Source organism: Antechinus flavipes, chromosome X (assembly GCF_016432865.1).
Source record: "Antechinus flavipes isolate AdamAnt ecotype Samford, QLD, Australia chromosome X, AdamAnt_v2, whole genome shotgun sequence".
NCBI classification, from domain to species: Eukaryota; Metazoa; Chordata; class Mammalia; order Dasyuromorphia; family Dasyuridae; genus Antechinus; species Antechinus flavipes.
Window position 1 is genome coordinate 3347623 of NC_067404.1, and position 17794 is coordinate 3365416.

A 17794-nucleotide genomic window follows, 5' to 3' on the forward strand; every position below is an offset into this window, starting at 1 on the left:
AGAGAATGAGAGCCAGGATCAGAAGCTGGACAGCTCCTGCCACCTGAGATAAGCAGAGAGCCAGAGAACAGCCTGTAGAGCCCTGGCAGGGAGCTCAGGATGATTTATGTAAGGGCACCAGAAAGAATTTCCTGATAAGGGGACATGGGGAAGCTGCAATCTGTTGTACTGGATGGCATTGTCACACTGGCAAAATCACGGCGCTAGAGAAGCTCTGGAGATAGAACTGGAAAAAAGCAGGTGGTGTCCAGCTCTAGTTCTCTGACAAGGTCCGGTGAGGGAAATTACAACAGCATCCGTTTTATGGTTCCATTGTGCTTACAAATAGAATTATTCAGTACATCCAGTGAACCAAACTGAGAGACAATTTGGATTCATGCGATCTAATTGGATGTAACGTATTAGATCTGAGTCTAAACTAGAAATTTGCTTGAAAGCAGTTTCTGCACAAAATTTATAATTCTTATCAGCACTATTTTCTGACAAGACAAGAATAATGAAGAATTAAAAAATATGAGAAATGAAATTGCTTCTTTTATTCCAGGCTGGTTCCCATTTAGTTAGTCTCAATTACCAGACAGCAATTCTTTCATCCAGGGAGAAACTGAACCAGAAAGAAATAATCAAGTTTAATGAGAAGTCCAGGAAAGATGATACCCTCACAGGATCGTAGAAGCACCACTCAGACCTAAGATTGACTAGGGCAGAATTAACACAGTCCTACAACATGGCTGGCTCCTGGACCTAAGAGGGAGGTTCAGGAAGGTCCTACGATTCAAAGGCCACCTGTGCACCAGAAGGGGGTCAAGGGCAGAAGCCACAAGCTTCAGAATCCTTCACATAAATGAACTGAGCAGATGAGACATGGCAACAGGAAAGCATGCTAGAAATTCTATTTGTTACCCAGTAGATGAAAACCAGCCGGTCAATCAAATGGAAAAGATCATAATTCCATCCCTGTTGTTGGACCCAGGGGATTCTGGGGCCCAACATCAAGGACCACACACCTAGGGAAGATCTGTTTGGTTCATCCTACACTGTGCCCTGGCACTCATCACAATAAAGAAGCTGATGTCAGACTGAAATTGGAAGAGACACTAGAGAACATTTCACAGATGAAGAAACGGAGGCATGGAGCACTCAGGAAGTTTCTCATCATTAGTCATTAGCATAACCAGGCTACACACCCACATATTCTAAGCTAAAATCAAGAGTAATATAGTGAACAAAAGATATTAAACAATCAAAGGGTATTCATTAAGCACTTACTGGTGCCAGGCTCAGTCTGTGCCCTGTTGGTATCTAGTTACTTGCTTTGTGTCTCTCCCATTACACATTAAGCTCCATAAGGACAGGACCTGTCTTTTGTTTGTCCACTGTGACCTGGCTGTGGAGTCCAACAATCCAGAGTTTGAACCTTTGTTCAGTCAGTGCTTTTCTCTTGCCAACTGTCAGCCCTAGATTACTCATACTACTTGTTCTTTGTCTTAATGACTATTTTTTTTTATTTTTGATGAAGCATAGTGTACAGGAGGGACTAGGACCAATGCCCACAACATAGTCAAGGGTATCCCCAAGGTGTTATACTTTGGTTACAATGAAAAAGCTATACAGGGTAGTGGAAACATAGGTGAAGATACCTAACACAAATACAATTAAAAACACAGGAGGAATTGCAACGCTAGGAAAGATCAACAGTCTTACAGACTGGGGTAAAGGTTTAGGGTTCATGTACCCAAACAATAGGAGACTTGCGCCTCAGTTGCACTTTCAGTTCGTTTTGTGTGGAAGAGGGCTCAATTGTCCATTCGCCAGGCAATTCAGCAGGAGTGAGGAGGAGTCCAACCCTGCTCCCTAGCTCATATACTGCAGTGTCCGATGTCAATAGGATCTGGAAAGGACCTTCCCAGGTTGGGGTGGGCTTCTCTTCTTTCATGTCCAGATCAAGATCCAGTCTCCCACCTGGTACTGGTGTTAGTGCACAGAGAAACACAGAGATAAAATTTGAGCACTTAATCTTTAGTCTGCAAAATATGGAGGTGTTTTGCCAAAGCAGATACATACATACATACATACATACATACATACATACATACATACATACATATATATATATAAAATAGCTTTTTATTTACAAGATATTTGCATGGGTAATTTTTCAGCATTGACCCTTGCAAAATCTTCTGTTCCAACTTCTTCTCTCCTTCCCCCCACTCTCTCCCCTAGATGGCAGGTAAACCAATACTTGTTAAATATATTAAAGTATATGTTAAATACAATATATGTATTTATATATCCATACAGTTATCTGTCTTTTAATTTCTTGATTCATTCTCTCCACCTTATCTGATAAGGGAGGTTGCCAAGGAGCATGAAACTCCCAGATAATATCCAAGACTTGCATGAAGAGCTGCAGAATCTTATCTGTAAAATGGGTTCCTTGGCCCAAATCAGTTTGTTCCATCTTCCCATGTCACGGGATTATTTGTTCCAGCAGAATTTTGCATACCATGGGGGCAGTGGCCCCCGGCAGGGGGAAAGCCTCCAATCAAGATGCCAGATGGTCCACTACAACCACCAGATATTTGAGATGACCTATTTTGAGCAATTCTGTAAAGTCCATCTGTATATTATGAAAAAGAAGTCTAGTGGCCTTCCTCTCATCAGGGTTTGATGCAAAGCAATCTTGTTCATACTCTGACACAGCAGTCTGAGTGATCCATACTGTGTAAGAACAACATCACACAGGTTCTGTACATTGCTGTAGCTGCCCTGAGGTAGATGTTGAAGGATCTGTCTCATACCTGATTGGGTCAGTACCTCTCTGCTGTCTGGGAGATACCATTGGCTGCTCCATCCCTGCATTCCCAAGGATAAAGCTTTTTATTTTTTGCTCTTCTGCTGTGAAAGATGTGAAAGATGACTCAGAGGAAAAGGAGGAATTAGAACTAACAAATTATTGGGCCTTTCAGATTCTACAACTCCCATTCTCTGCTTCCTAATTGGCAAGACAGTTGCCTCTGTATTCAAAGGACTGTCCAACTTGATGACCATTCACATGGATTATTGATATATTTTCTGGTAGCTTCTGGTTTTCTAGCACTTGGGAGACAAGAGTAACATGGGCCAGGTCTCACCCCTTGCTATTTAGCATTCCCCTTTCCTCCCATATTTTCCCCAAAATATGAGCCACACCTCAAGCATATTTAGAGTCAGTATACATATTGCCATTCTTTCCACCTAATAGTTTTAGGGCTTGGTTTAATACATACAATTCACAAGTTTTAGCTGACTATGAATTGGGCAGTCTACCACCTCTCCCTGACTAGAGAGAGGGTGTCATGATTTATTATAAAAAATTCATTTATCCTTTTTCCCTCCCCCATTGTAGAGGATCCATCTATGAACACATTCATTCCCTTTGGGATTGGGGACTCGTGCAAATCTTCTCTAACCTTCTTTGGAGGTCAATCAATAAAGTAATGTTTTAAACTGGTCAAGTCCTCCCCCACTGAAGATAGAAAGGAAGTGGGATTCAAATTGTTGTCTTGTGCAAGAATCAAATTAATCTTCTCAAGAAGGATTGTCTCATATGTTAGAATTCTAGAGTCAATGAGCCACCTTTCTGATCTCTGGTTAAGGATATTTCAGACCTGATGTGGGACACTCACAGTGAGGCTTCTCTCAGATGTGAGCTTTCTACTTTCTTCCATCAATGTTGCAGTAGCTGCCACAGCTTGAATACAAGTAGGCCATCCCCTTGCCACAGAATCTAGAATCTTGGAGAAGAAGCCCACTGGCTTTCTCTGGTCCCTTCTTATTTGGGCTAACATCCTAAGGCCGTGCCCCAGTCCATATTCACAAACAAATGAAAGGGTTTTTCTAATGATGGGAGGGTCAGCACAGGAGAGGTAACTTTGAGCACCTCTTTTAATTTCCTGAACCTTTCCTCCCCATTGGAGTCTCACTCAATTTTAACTGGCTTTTCCTCTAACAAATACTTATACATAGGTTTGGTGAGGGTGGTATGAGTCTATCCAATTCCTTCAGTATCTTACTAATTCCAGGTCCTTCCTTAGTTCCCTTTTATTCCCTGGGGTTGAGGTCTGGAGAATACTTGCTACTCTTTCTGGATCCAATTTCTTTTATCCCTCATTAATCCAATGCCTTAAATACTTAACCTCTTTCAACAAACTGTGACTTACTCTTTAAGCCCTCTGATCCTAAGTAGTTTAGCAAGCTGATAGTAGATTCATTAACTCCTTTTCTCTTCCTTCCTCTTAGCAATAATTCAGCAGATTGTTGTGCCCAAGTTGCTAGGAGGGCTTTAAATCCCTTCAGAATTCTCTTCAGGACCTGCTGAAATGAGACGACTCTATATGTCCTTGAGGAAGGACACAGCATCTGTACTGTTGTTTTCTCCCAGTTTCAGAGTCTTCCTATTCAAAGGCAAAAAGTCCCCACTTTAAATATCTAGTGGCCAGGCTCAAAGTGTATCTTTCCGATGTATCACGCAAAACCATTTACTGTTCCCTGGGATGTCTTCCCAGTACAGGGTAAGGATCAGGGACCACTGGGTGGGAGGGCAAGATCATCTTATGAGTTTCTCTCAAATTTGGACCAATGTGTATGTCCCACCCCCTTTCAGACTGGCAGTATGGGTGTATTGGAGGGAGAGATGCAAAGTTCTCAAAGTCCTCCCTCCAATAGCCCCCTAATGACCAATTGGAGCCTTAGTCATCTTTCTAGGGATATAGGGCATTGTCTCACCCTTGCTACTACAATGTGATCCCTCAGTTTCACTTTAAAGGTGTCACCTGGACTCTGTCCATGTTTGTAGGGCCTGCCCAGACTTCTGAATCAATTTGCCCTAATTCTTCATCTTTTATGAATAAAATTTTAACCGGAACAATTTGGGTTCCCTAAGGGTTATTTGGATAACTAATTTAGTACTTAGAGCTCTCCCTAACAAATTGATCCCCATCTTTAGGATCAGAAGCCTCAAAACAGTGGTCCCTTGGCAATGGACTTCTAAAACTTCAGAAAGGGGGACCAGGAAATTTTCTTTTTACTCTGAGATGATGAGGGTTTCTTGTGATAGTTTAATCCCAGAGGGGAAGTGGATTACACTGGACCAAATAGTCCCAGTATTGTTCTCCCCTCAGGGCCCACCTTAAATTTATCAAGGGATCTGGGTGGGATTGTTGGATGAACCCCCAACATCCCTAGTCCTCCAGTTCCCCCAAAGAACATGTTCTCTCTTACATTTGTTGTTGGGGGCATTCTCCCATTATGTGCCCCTCCTTTCCACATCCCCAGCACATTAAAGGCTTTTCTCCCCATTCCTGCCTTCTCCCATTGCCCTGGTGCTCTCCTTCCTTTGTATCCCTCCCTAGTTTGGGGCATCTTCCACTGTCCAGAATTCTTAAGTGTCCCTACCATAGTTTGGACAGTCCGCAATATGAACCGAGTTTTCTGTTTTTGCTTTTCAGGATCTCTCCTCATATATATTTTAATGGCTTCTTTTAAGAGGTTTTCCAAAGTCCTATTGTTCCATCTGTCAACCTTCTGAAATTTTTACTAATATCTGGCCAGGCATTAGTTCCAAAATTTACCTTTAACACAGACACAGTGCCTGGGTCACTTATGTTTAATCTTGAGTATTTATTAACATTTTCTTTTACCCTTTTTAGAAACTCGGTGAGTATTTTCTGGGGTATCCCTGAAGGCCTTTTTGATATTGGGGGGCTTCAGAGTTGCATTCTTAATCCCAGTAATAATGAATCCTCTCAGGTCCTGCATGTGTATTCTATGGAGTTCATTGCTGTGATCCCATCAAGAGTCAAAAGTTGGGTATTTTTGGTCTGCCCAGACCATCCCAATTGCCAGTGGATGTCTGTGTTCCCACTCACCATTGTGGCTCTCCTAATCCTTCCTCTTTCTTTAAGAGAGAATAATCCATTTAGGATAGACATCAGCCATGACAAGTAGAGAAGTGAGGGCCAAGGAACTGGTCTAGTTGCTCTGAGAGACCATAAGGATCCTCCATAAGCGTTTCCTTTCCTTTTTAAAACTTCTGGCTTCTCTGACAGTAAGGGGAGCGTTCACAAACCCTAATCCCCCTTGGGGTAGTGGCACTTTTCTCAGGGGATACATGCCAAGTTTCTTTGGTTCTAGGGGTCAATTTTAAAATAGACTCAGCAAATATCCCCCAGACCTCTGGTAGCTTACCTCTGGGTTATACTACTATAACTTGTGTGACCCCTCCCTACCACCTGGCCAGATTTTTCTTACTTTTGTTTTGATTTGTTGGAACCCTATTCTCACTTCTGTCTCTCTAAGTCCCTTTCTTCAGGATCATTCCTTTGATTGGTCAGAATTCTCCACCAAAAACAGGAGTCCCCAAGTAAAATCTGGGTGTGTGCTGGACTCTACTCTCTATAGGAGACCACTCCTCAAAGGGGGATCCCGGAGAAGCCCCTAAAAGTGTGTGGGTCAGAAGTCCTCCAACTGAATTAAAAACAAAGGATTCTCATTGTAGAAAACAGAAGCATTTATTTGATCAAGTCTCACGAGAACTAGGCATCTCCCTCTACCAGGGCGGACTGGCAGTAATGAGAGGTGGTGTACAGGAAGGAAACAAGAAAGTTTACATACCCTAACATAAACAAATCTAAGAAACATCCCAAGGGCTGGACCTACCCTCTGGTTAGACACAGCGGGTACCCTCACATTCTAGCCATGAACAGGGAAATAGCTCTCAATCCTAACACAGAAATCATAGGGTTTTAGTATCTTTTAAAGCATCCTCATTTTGTCTCTTTTTTAGGATTTTCTTCCTTCTCTCTAACATTATTAATTATTTCATTTTTCAGGCATTCTTCTAAAGCCTCCTGAGCATTACCTATCCCCATCATCAATTATCTAACAGATTCCAACTGATTTAAATTTGCACTTGGCTAACTTCTGAATTATTGGATATTTTTTCCAAAACAATCAGAAAAGTAGCATTAATAAACCATCACATCCTCTATCAATGCTTTTGTTCTTTTAATCAACTCTTTTGGAATCAGTAATATAAAAAAAGGATATGTTGAAGTCTCAGAGGAAGAATCATATAAATGTTGGGTCTCTTCAGCACAATTTCCATATTTGAATTTTTCTGGATGATCACAGGTATTGACACACTTTTTACTTACTTTTTTTTTTTTTTAATGCTGATCTAAGTGTAATAAAGTCTCAAATACACTGTCACATATGGCAATCAAAACCAACAAAGTCTCAGGTTGACAAATATAACAATTTCATTTAGTGTTTTCATCCATCAAATTTGAGATCTCCTTTCTCCCTAGACTGTACCAAATGCATTTTTCACAAAAAGTATTATAGCAAGAATTACAAAAAATTATGTTTCCGCCTTCTGCACACCATCTGAAATATAAAGGAAAAACAAGCAAAAACATTGAAACATCAATCTTATTCAACTATTTAAAGCTTTTTTAAAAAGTTAATTAGAAACAAAAATATACTAATTACAAAAATTTTAATATAACTTAATATACCTCATTGTATATTTTTTTAAATTGTGCATGCCCTTGCAACCCAGTACTACAGAGTAAAAGCAGGAATTTATCCAATTTCTCCCATTGAAACATCTTTACAACTTTAAAATAATGCCCAAAATTAATTCTGGGATGGAAAAACCAATAAATAAAAAGGATAAAACAATATTCCAAACCAAACTAGCCTTTAGTGGGCCTCCTACACATGACCTTGAAAAGCAACTAAAGCAGCAGCAACTGATGCTTCCAAAGAGCTCTGTAAGGACTGAGAAACGGGTCAGAAAGAAGATTCTTAGCTGGCACTGAGTACAGAACTCTATTGCATTGGCCATACAGAGATCCACATTGCCATCCTAAGGCAAGAATAAAGACTGGCATCCAACGGAGCAGTTCACAACTACAGCTCAGAAAAAGAGAACTTTTGGTCACTCAGATTTTTAAAAGTTCAGACCAGGAAACCAGTAATTACACCCTGTCTTAGATCATAACATCCTAGAAAAGCAGAAAATTTACAGATGCCCAGAAATAGCTCTGAACCAACAGAACAAAAACTTGAAGCTTGAGACAATGCTCTCCTCATTCAGGGCCCAATTTTATTACAAAGGTAAAACTTAAGAAATAGGTTGGAAAAATCACTAAATAGCAAAAAAGAACATGACCATAAGAAATTACTGTAGTGACAGGGATGATCAAAACAAATTCAAAAAAAGACAACAAAAAGACAACATTCAAGCTCATAAAGAAAAACATGAATTGGTTTCATGCTCAAAAAAGAATTACTGAAAAAATGCTTTAAAAATATCTCAACAAGCAAGTAAAGAGGTAAAAGAAAAATTGCGGAAAATAATGAAAGTGATACAAGAGAATCATGAAAAAAGTTAGCACTTCAGTAAAAAGAAAAAATCCACTTATGAGAAAGTCTTAGAAAACAAAATTGGGAATTTCATTTTAAAAAACTACTTTAAAAGAGGAAAAGCTCATTGAAGAACATAATGCATTGAAAATTACAATTGGGCAAGTGGAAGTTAATGATAGTTATGTGATAGTTCTCTCTGGAAAATGAAAGTAAGTTTGTCAATTATGGAAGACATTTGAGAGCACCTTTGGGGCAAAGAATATGGAGTTTTGGCGTTAGGCCAGGAAAGTCTGAGTTCAGATTCAGACTCACTGACTAGCTATGCATCCCTGCCCATCTGGCTATCATCAGATACAATAATTCCGATAAGAATATACTGTTTAGAGAATGATTGTGAGGATGAAACTCCTTTGTCCATCCCTCAAACCTTATGCATCTTTAAACAACCTTTAGAGATGCTGATTATCATATCTTTAGACAGGTCCTGGCCCTGGTCTGCCAGGTGTATTATTCCATCTAGTTCCTTGATTCCCCCAACCTTTAAGCTTCCTAATACTTTCTCTCCTCTTTGATCCTTCCCATGCCTTGAGTTCCGGCCTTTACCCATGAGATATCCCCAAGGTTATATTTTCCGTATCTGCTTATGATAAAGACCTTTGCCAGGTTTTCTTCCTGACTAAGCCCACCAGGAGGTTCTTCTTTCTCCCTCCTTCCTTCTAATGGTGCCGTAGTCCTCACTCTAACTGGTGATTCTACTGAACTCCTCTGTGAATCTAACCTACCGATCAATGGCACGCTTAGGCCTCCTGATATATTCCTCTCATGGATCCTTCCAAATTCCTTTCCAACTAGATGCTCTCCAACTCTATTCCATATTCCACTTCAGGGGCCTATTTTATCTCTGCTTTGTAATCTCTTCTCCTAAAGAAACCTTCCTTTTGATAGAAAATAGCCCTTGTGAATTTGTCTCATGCTTATTCTGAACCTGTTTTTGCCACCACAACCTCATCAGTGATTGTTTAACCTTGGGCAAGTCACTTAATGAATATTTGCTTTGGTTTTCTCAACTGTATTAATAACATCTATGTTTCAGGATTGTTGTGACTTAGCATCCAGTCCTTATGTACATACAAGGAATCATAATTATTAACATCATTATTATTATCAGTCAAAATGTCTCTTTTCCAGTTCAGTGATGTTAGGATCTAAATTCTTAAGATATTTGCAAATACTAAATGTTTAATAAAAATGGGTATTTGACAATTTTTAAATTGAAAACGATCTTATTGAAGCTAAATGGCACAAGGAGCAAAATGTGTCTTGTAGGAAACAAATTAAAAAGCATTTATTGAATTCAGTGAATATTTTGTGTTAGTAGTAAAACAAAAGATACACATGACAGGCTTCAGCTTCGAGGAACTTAAATTCTCTAAGGAGGAGACAAAGCACATACACATTTAAATATAGAATAAATGCAAAGTAATGTTGAAGGAGGAACTAGAAACCAGATACAGAAAAAATAATTGCTCTCTACAGAGAAAAACTCAAGCTTTGCATGCAAAGTTTGATTTCAAAGACTGGTTTGAGGGAAATGATGGAGAAACTCAGCAGCTGCTAAATGAAAAAAGAGAACTCCACAGGTGTACCAGTAGGATTGTTCCTCCATCTCTAAGAAAGTAGCATTCAATTCCATGAAAAGTAAATTAAATAAAATATTAAATATTTTGTGGCTGGGCTGCACCCTTTTCTTGGGTTGCTATGGAACCAATGTCTCTCTGCACACAAATGGCAAGAGGGAGTCTCTATGTTGACCAGCAATGGGGTCAAGATCTGGCTGGTGCTTTGTTCTGGGGACGAGGGGTTACATTGAGGCCTTGCTGTGATATACAGACTGCTCACCTGCCTAAGACACTGTTTTGGGAGAGGATGGGTCCTCACAGATGAATTGTCCAAGGCTTGGAATTCTACTTGGCCTCCTGCTGTGAGGTCTTTTACTACCACCACCACCACCACCACTACTACCACCACTTTTGATACTTGTTTCTCTCTTACTCCATTGAGATAGACCTACATTAGCTAAACTTTAATGGAAGATAGAAAATTTGAGGAACAAAGTGCCAAAGATTTCAGATTGATGCAAAGGTATAAGGACAGAAAATTTAAGATGAATTATGAACTTTAATTGAAATAAAACTAAATAAATTCAGCTCCCTAATGCTGGTTTCCACTGCCACAGAGCAGGTCATTGGAGCCAAGGTTGTCCTTTGAAAAGGACATCAATAAGAAAAGCCAACTGATCCTTCAGCCATCAATCTAGCCAATAAAACTAGAAAGTTAATTGTAACATCTGGACCCTCCTCCAAAACCAGCCACCAAAAAGATTCTGTTACCATCAGTAAGGCCCTTCCTCACCCCACCTGTGGGACAGCATAACAGTTAAATAATCTACACACCCCAGGTAAGCTATCAGGGAAATTACCCACACCCACACACACACACACACACACACACACACACACACACACACACTCCTATTCCCATCTCACACCCTCTAGTGAAATCAACCCAGTAAGCCTTGAAAGCCAGCAGCAAGCTGCACATTAATTTATTACTGCACAAGACCAGATCAGGACTATCACATAAAAAATTCCATGTCACAAAATAAGCAGAAAGGAAATGTGTGGGAAAACAAAAATAAAAGATCTAGAAGAAAATTTTATTTTAAAAAGATAATGAAAAATTTTTGCAGTAACAGGGAAGATCAAGTCATACTTACAAAAGGACCACAGTATCCAAGTGATTATACTTGGAACTTCAAAAATTGTCATTTGTTCTCAGATTCCCCCCAAGAATCTTGGAAGAGCTTAAAAGGAATTTTTAAAAGTATAAACTAGACCAGAAATAGCCTTTAACTTAAAAAATTGAGGGGGTATTAAGAAAGTAATTACTTAGCTATTGAAAAGAGAGAAAGTCAGAAAGGTCAGAGTGAGACAATGACAACATCACAAAAGGGGAGACAGAAAACAAACTGGGATGACTAGAATGACATCTTTCCAAATCTTCACACAGGTCTGCATGTTGGCTGTTTCTGTCCATATGATATGATGCAGCCCTTGTAAATGATGTATTAGAAAGCCCTAATAGTGTTAGAGACCTCAGTACTTTTTGAGAAATCTCAGGCTGAATCTTGAGTAGACGCCCATCAACTGGGGAAAGACTTTACAAGTTGTGGTATATGAAGGTAACAGAATATTACTATTATATAGAAGATTATGATCAAGCTGATGATGAAGCTGATTTTAGAAAGACCTGTAAAGATTTACACAAACTGATGCTGAGTGAAATAAGCAGAACCAGCAATGCATTGTATACGATAACAGCACAAATATGCAATGATCAACTATGAAAGACTTGGTTCTTCTCAGTGGCTCAATGATCTAAACTAATTCCAATAGATTTTGAACAGTAAATGCCATCTGCATCCAGAAAAAGAACTATGGAGATTGAATGTAACTTCTTTTTTCTGTTTTTTTTTCCCCTCTCCCATGTTTTTTCCCTTTTGTTCTGATTTTTCTCTTTCAACATGATTCATAAAGCAATGTGTATTAAAAATAAACTTATTAAAAAATGTTATACACAACTGAAAAATGTCAAATACAACAAAGAATATGATTGTGGCAGTTATGTTGGAAATTCAGTATGAACTAGACTTGGTTAGTATTTTTCTTGTGTTATAGATACCATTGTGGTACTGTAATGCCTTTAGTCAGAAAAAAAAAATCTTTGACTTTTTAAGTATTTAATTTTAAATGTCAATTAAAATAAAGGTATCAATTTCTTTACCATCTAAATTCAGAGATATCCTGAAATTTACCAAAAAGAACCTAGATTAATAATCTCTAGAAAAACCATGGGCAGCTCAAGACGACCTGAATTCAAATAAAAAAATGAAACCATAGCATATTTAATGTCATTTTTCCTTAGCTAGAAAATATTAGTAGTTATAAATTTAAAACTACTATACGTCTCATTTTTAATATATGTTATAATCTCTGACACCTGGTAACACAATTAAAAGTCACTGAGAGAATAAATAAAATAAAGTATAAATAAATAAAACTATTTAAGAGATCCCCAAAATAGGAATGCTATAAAGCATTTTGGGAGATATATTCCTACCTGTAGGGCTTATGAGTTCTTTTAGAATCATGGCTTAATGTCATCAGTCATATATATGTAGCAGTTCTAAAAAAGGAATTAACATTCAATTCTAAATTTTGTAAATCTATTAAAATATTAACATTCATAAAGCACAAATTTTAAAATGATTGAAACCACTCAGCATACACTATATTTAAACATAAAACTGGAGTGATAACTTTACTCACAGTAAAAAAATGAAGTATTGTGCCAAAGTAAAGAACTGATAACAAAGTAATGGCATATCACGAGGAACAGAAGAACAAAATGTCTATGAAGAATTAATTTTGTTAACTGATAAGCTGATTTAAAGAAAATGCAAAATATGTTCAAAGGAAAAAATTGTGTAAATTGATAAAAGGAAAATAAACAGCATCCAAAAAACAATACCAAACATTATTAACACAATGAAAAACACAACTTTTGCTATGCTCAAACACATTGAATAAGTTAAGAGTCTGGAAGAGCTCAAATGAACTCCCTCTTCAAATAACTTATTCGTTCTCAGAGAAAACATATTATAGTAATACAGCTTCACAGGATTGTTGTGCATCAAGCAAGTTTACATGTGTACAGTATATATTATATTATACATATAATTATACATATTACACATATATGTAATATATATATATAATGTATATTATATATATTATACAATACAAATCTTAAAGTACTAGGGAAAAGAAGCTATCATTAAAACTACTGTTATTACAATAAATGCCGATTCCAAAAGAGTAATTTAAAATTTTCTCCTTTCACCAAAAGCAAGAACAATTGAGCGTATATTATTATATATAATGTTAAACATGAATAGAACTAAGTTTGTTTTTTTTTTTTTAAACCATGTCCTTAGTAATCAAAGAGGGTAAAAATTAACTCACTATGATGGGGTCAAGATACCTTGTAGTCCACTATGACCGATCCAAACAGTATGAGCTCACAGGTAAGGCACAGATAACCTTTGTGATTGTCCTCATGAGTTTATGCAAACTAACCAATTTATTAATCATGTCTGACTTTATAAGTTCAGCACTTATTGCACCTCACTTCTGATGAGAAAACCTTCACTTTTGAAATGAATCATTATGGAATTCATCTAAACAAACAGGCTATCTTAGTCTAACAGGAGAGTTTGTCCTTTATTCCAGAAGAAAAAGCATAATAGTTCACAGTTAATAAAATCATCATCTACTACATAACTACATACCTTACAAATAAGAATATTCAATGCAGGATGTCTATATATTGAATCCTTCTCATAATGGTTCACCTGTTGTCCGCAAGCAGTACAGATCATAGTGTCATAAAGTGTTTCTCCTAAACAAATCAATCAGAAACATAGTCTGTTAACAAAATTTGAAACTGCCAAAAAGATATTGAGATATAAAAATGCAATGTCCTATTTGCTTAATCAGTAGGAATCTTAATTAGAAGGATATATATGTGTGTGTGTATGTGTGTGTCACACACATATAATTCTACTGTTGCATACTTATACAAAATTATGGAAAAGTTTCATAAATTTCACAAACTAACAAATTTTGGAACTGGAAGATATCATACATTTTTTTTCCCCCAATTCATTTCTGCCTCAGTTTCCTCATCTATAAAATAGGCTAGGAAAGGAAACAGTAAACCACTCCAGTATCTTTGTCAAGAAAGCCCCAAATGTGCTCCTGAAGAGTCAGACACAACTAAAATGACAAAAAAAAAAATTTAGAATAAGGTGGAAAGACAGTGTGTGAAACAATAGTCACAATGAAAGAACAGAAACAGATGAATATCAATAGGAAAAACATTAGGCCAGCTGGGGAAGAAAAGCAAGTATAGTTAGAAAGGATAATATTTCAGGACTTTAAAAATCAAAATGACGCATTTATATTATATGCTAAAGACTAATTAGTACAGTAATAACAGAGGTAAACCAACCATTAAGGAAAATTATTGTAGCAACAAAGATATGGAGGACTTGAATTAGAGTGAATAGGGAAAAGTATAAATAGGTGATTGCTCAATAGCTGCAAACAAATATTTGAAAAGATTATGACAGAAACGAGTTATCAAGTTTCTGCATATCAAGCTGTTAAAAAAGAAAATGAGGTGACCAGAAGAGAATAGAAAGGCATTAAAAAAAAAAAAAGAAGATGGATAAGGAGTTAAAGATGGGGGCATAATAAGACAATTGTAATATAACAGCAGACTCTCAAGAAAGAAAATCCAACAGAAGTTACATGACTATCTTTACAGATGCAGAGAAAGACCTTTCCAAAATAAAGGATCCATTCCTATTTAAAAAAAAAAACATTAAAGAGCATAAGGACAAATGGAGTATGCATTAATGTGATAAGTAATATTTATAAATATTATCAGCAAGAATTATCTGCAATGGAGATAAACTAAAAGCTTTCTCCATACAATTAATTAGAGGTGAAGAAAGTATTCCCATAATCAAGCACAGCAAGGAGAAAGAGAAAAAGGTCTGTGGAGCCTCAGGAGGGATCTGGCCACTAGCAAATGAGAGTATTGAGAGAAATGCAGCATAATGTCCAACAAAAATGGCAAGACCAAAGAGATCTTGGGAGATCCACGAGAATTTACTAGCTGGAGGAATGAGTGCCCTCTGACATCAATCACCACATGTCGCCAGATTACAAGAGTTGTGAGCAATAGCTAAATGTGAAATGTGTGGCTCTGGTCCAAGCAATAATAAGAGAAAAAAAACTTCAAATGATAAATATCTTTGCCAAGAAAATACTATGGGGAGAGAATTCTGTGAAGATGGGAAAGCACATCAGAAAATCAATTTTTTTTTTACAAAGAAAAGACAGAATATTGCCTCAGAGGGCAAAGAACAGAGAAAATAATCAAATCAAACAATTGTTCTAAGACAATTTGAATACAACTCAATAAAGACTCAACCTCCAAGTAAGAAAGAGTAAGTTATCTTACATAAAAGTGGAAAACAAGAAGAGCTTTTACACTGGAAGGTGGAATAATGCTTGAATCTTACTCCCTATGGAGGTGGATCAGAGAGAATAAGTGAGCTGGATATAGAAATCTATTTGGTTCTACAGAAAGAAAGGAGAAAAGAGAAAGAGGGTCTGTGGAGAAGGTGAGCATAAACTAAGAGGACAGGGTAAAAAAAGGGGATAAAAGGGCAAATGGGGAAAAGATAATTTGAAGGGAATTATACAGTAGTCATAACTGCAAATATGAACAGGATAAACCTAAACACAAAATGTAGGTGGTTTAAAAAAAATAAGAAATAATTCGAAGTAAAGAGCCACACACACAGTAAAGGTAAGTCCTGGAGCAGAGGGTAGTAATTATGATTTCTAATAAAGCAAAAGCAAAAATATGTCTAATTAAAAGAGACGAGCGAATGACTTTTTGCTAAGAAGTACCATAAAAATGAAATATCAACACTATACACGTGCAGCAAATGATACTCTCTAAATAAAAAAAAAAAAAGTTAAAAGAATTACAAGAGAAACACAACAACACTATACAAATGGGGGCCCTCAACTTTCCTTTTTGAGAACTAAGTTAATCAAAACAAACAAAAGAGAAATTAAAAAGATGAACAATATTTTTTAATAGTTAGAACTCTGGAGAAAATGGAATGGTAGAACTGAATGCAGGTTTACTCAGTGATACAGGGGCTGCACAAAACAAAACTGAGCCCAGGAGAGAGGCGCGAGATGGGCAAACCAAACATGACATTGCCATAAAGTGAACCACACAGCGGCTGCTCTAAGAGACTACGGGTCCTGGGACAGCATATGTCAAGGAATGAAAAAAGTGGGATTGCAGCCAAAACTTTCACCTCCAGCAAGTGAAGGATACTTCTGAACTAAGAGAAGGAATATTGCATGAGCTGCCAGGCTTTCAGGTTTGCATTGGAAAGAGACATCTAAGATCCAAGAAAAACATCTGGTAAGCATCAGGGATGAATTACTAGGGACTCAGTCAGGCGAGACTATGTGGTTCCTACATGGAGATGTACAGTACCCTATGTCTGTGACTGTCATTAATAATTTGAGAGAAAGCCAGAGGTAGAGAAGAGGATGATGTGATTCTGAAAAGCAAAATGGTGAAAGACAAGTTAAAAGGAATAACTCCATTTCACAGATGAGGGGCAAGAAGCAAGGAATTAGGTGAGAAGGACTGAGGTTTCTGGAAGCCCACTCATATCAGAAATGGGTTAAAGAAAGGATGGTACATGCACATCTACAAGGGGATAAAGTTTTTTATATCTATAAAGAAATAAGATAGGGTTGGAATAGGAGTGTTTGTAGATTAGTCAGAATGGAATAAAGAGAGAGGGAAAAGGCAGAGAAGGGGGAGAATAAAGAAGGGATTCTTGGACAGGTTAAGTACTAGCAGGGCCAAGGGCAGGTAGTTCTAAAGCAGAGGAGTCAGGGGAGATAAAAAATAAGAGATGCATGCAAAAATAATAATAAACAGGAGCATAATTTATTAGAAAACAAAGGCAGGCAAAAAGTTATCAAACTGTGCATACCCTTTGATCCAGCAGTACTACTACTGGACTTATATCCCAAAGAGATCTTAAAGAAAGGAAAAGGACCTATATGTGCAAAAATGTTTGTGGGAGCCCTGTCTGTAGTGCTTAGAAACTGGAAAATGAATGGATGCCCATCAATTGGAAAATGGTTGAGTAAATTGTGGTATACGAATGTTATGGGATATTATTGCTCTGTAAGAAATGACCAGCAGGATGAATGCAGAGAGGCTTGGAGAGACTTACAGGAACTGATGCTGAGTGAAATGAGCAGAACCAGGATATACTTCAACAACGATACTGTTTGAGGATGTATTCTGATAGGAGTGGATTTCTTCGACAAAGAGAAGATCTAACTCAGTTTCAATTGATCAATGATGGACAGAAGCAGCTACACCCAAAGAAAGAACACTGGGAAATGAATGTAAACTATTGGAATTTTTGTTTTTCTTCCCAGGTTATTTATACCTTCTGAATCCAATTCTCCCTGTGCAACAAGAGAACTGTTCTGTTCTGCAAACATATATAGCATCTAGGATATATTGTAACCTATTTAACATGTATAGGACTGCTTGCCATCTGGGGGAGGGGGTGGAGGGAGGGAGGGGGAAAATTGGAACAGAAGTGAGTGCAAGGGATAATGTAAAAAAA

General features: G+C 37.5%; 1 protein-coding gene across 4 annotated transcripts in view; it reads right to left on the reverse strand.

The window, feature by feature from the left end:
• Window positions 1-6535: 6535 nt before the first annotated feature.
• The window catches only part of LOC127542981 (transcriptional regulator ATRX-like), a 36977-nt gene continuing 25718 nt past the window's right edge, over window positions 6536-17794 (reverse strand). For 3 of the 4 annotated variants that reach the window (XR_007948987.1, XR_007948986.1, XR_007948988.1), the window contains 3 exons: window positions 13829-13938; window positions 12598-12663; window positions 6536-7431 (listed from right to left, as the gene is read on the reverse strand). Coding sequence is in view for 1 of the 4 variants with exons in the window: in XM_051968956.1 (XP_051824916.1) it covers window positions 7396-7431; window positions 13829-13938 (146 nt within the window). In the remaining 3 variants the exon portion in view is untranslated. The remainder of the gene's footprint in view (window positions 7432-12597; window positions 12664-13828; window positions 13939-17794) is intronic. The other variant, XM_051968956.1, reaches the window with a different exon arrangement.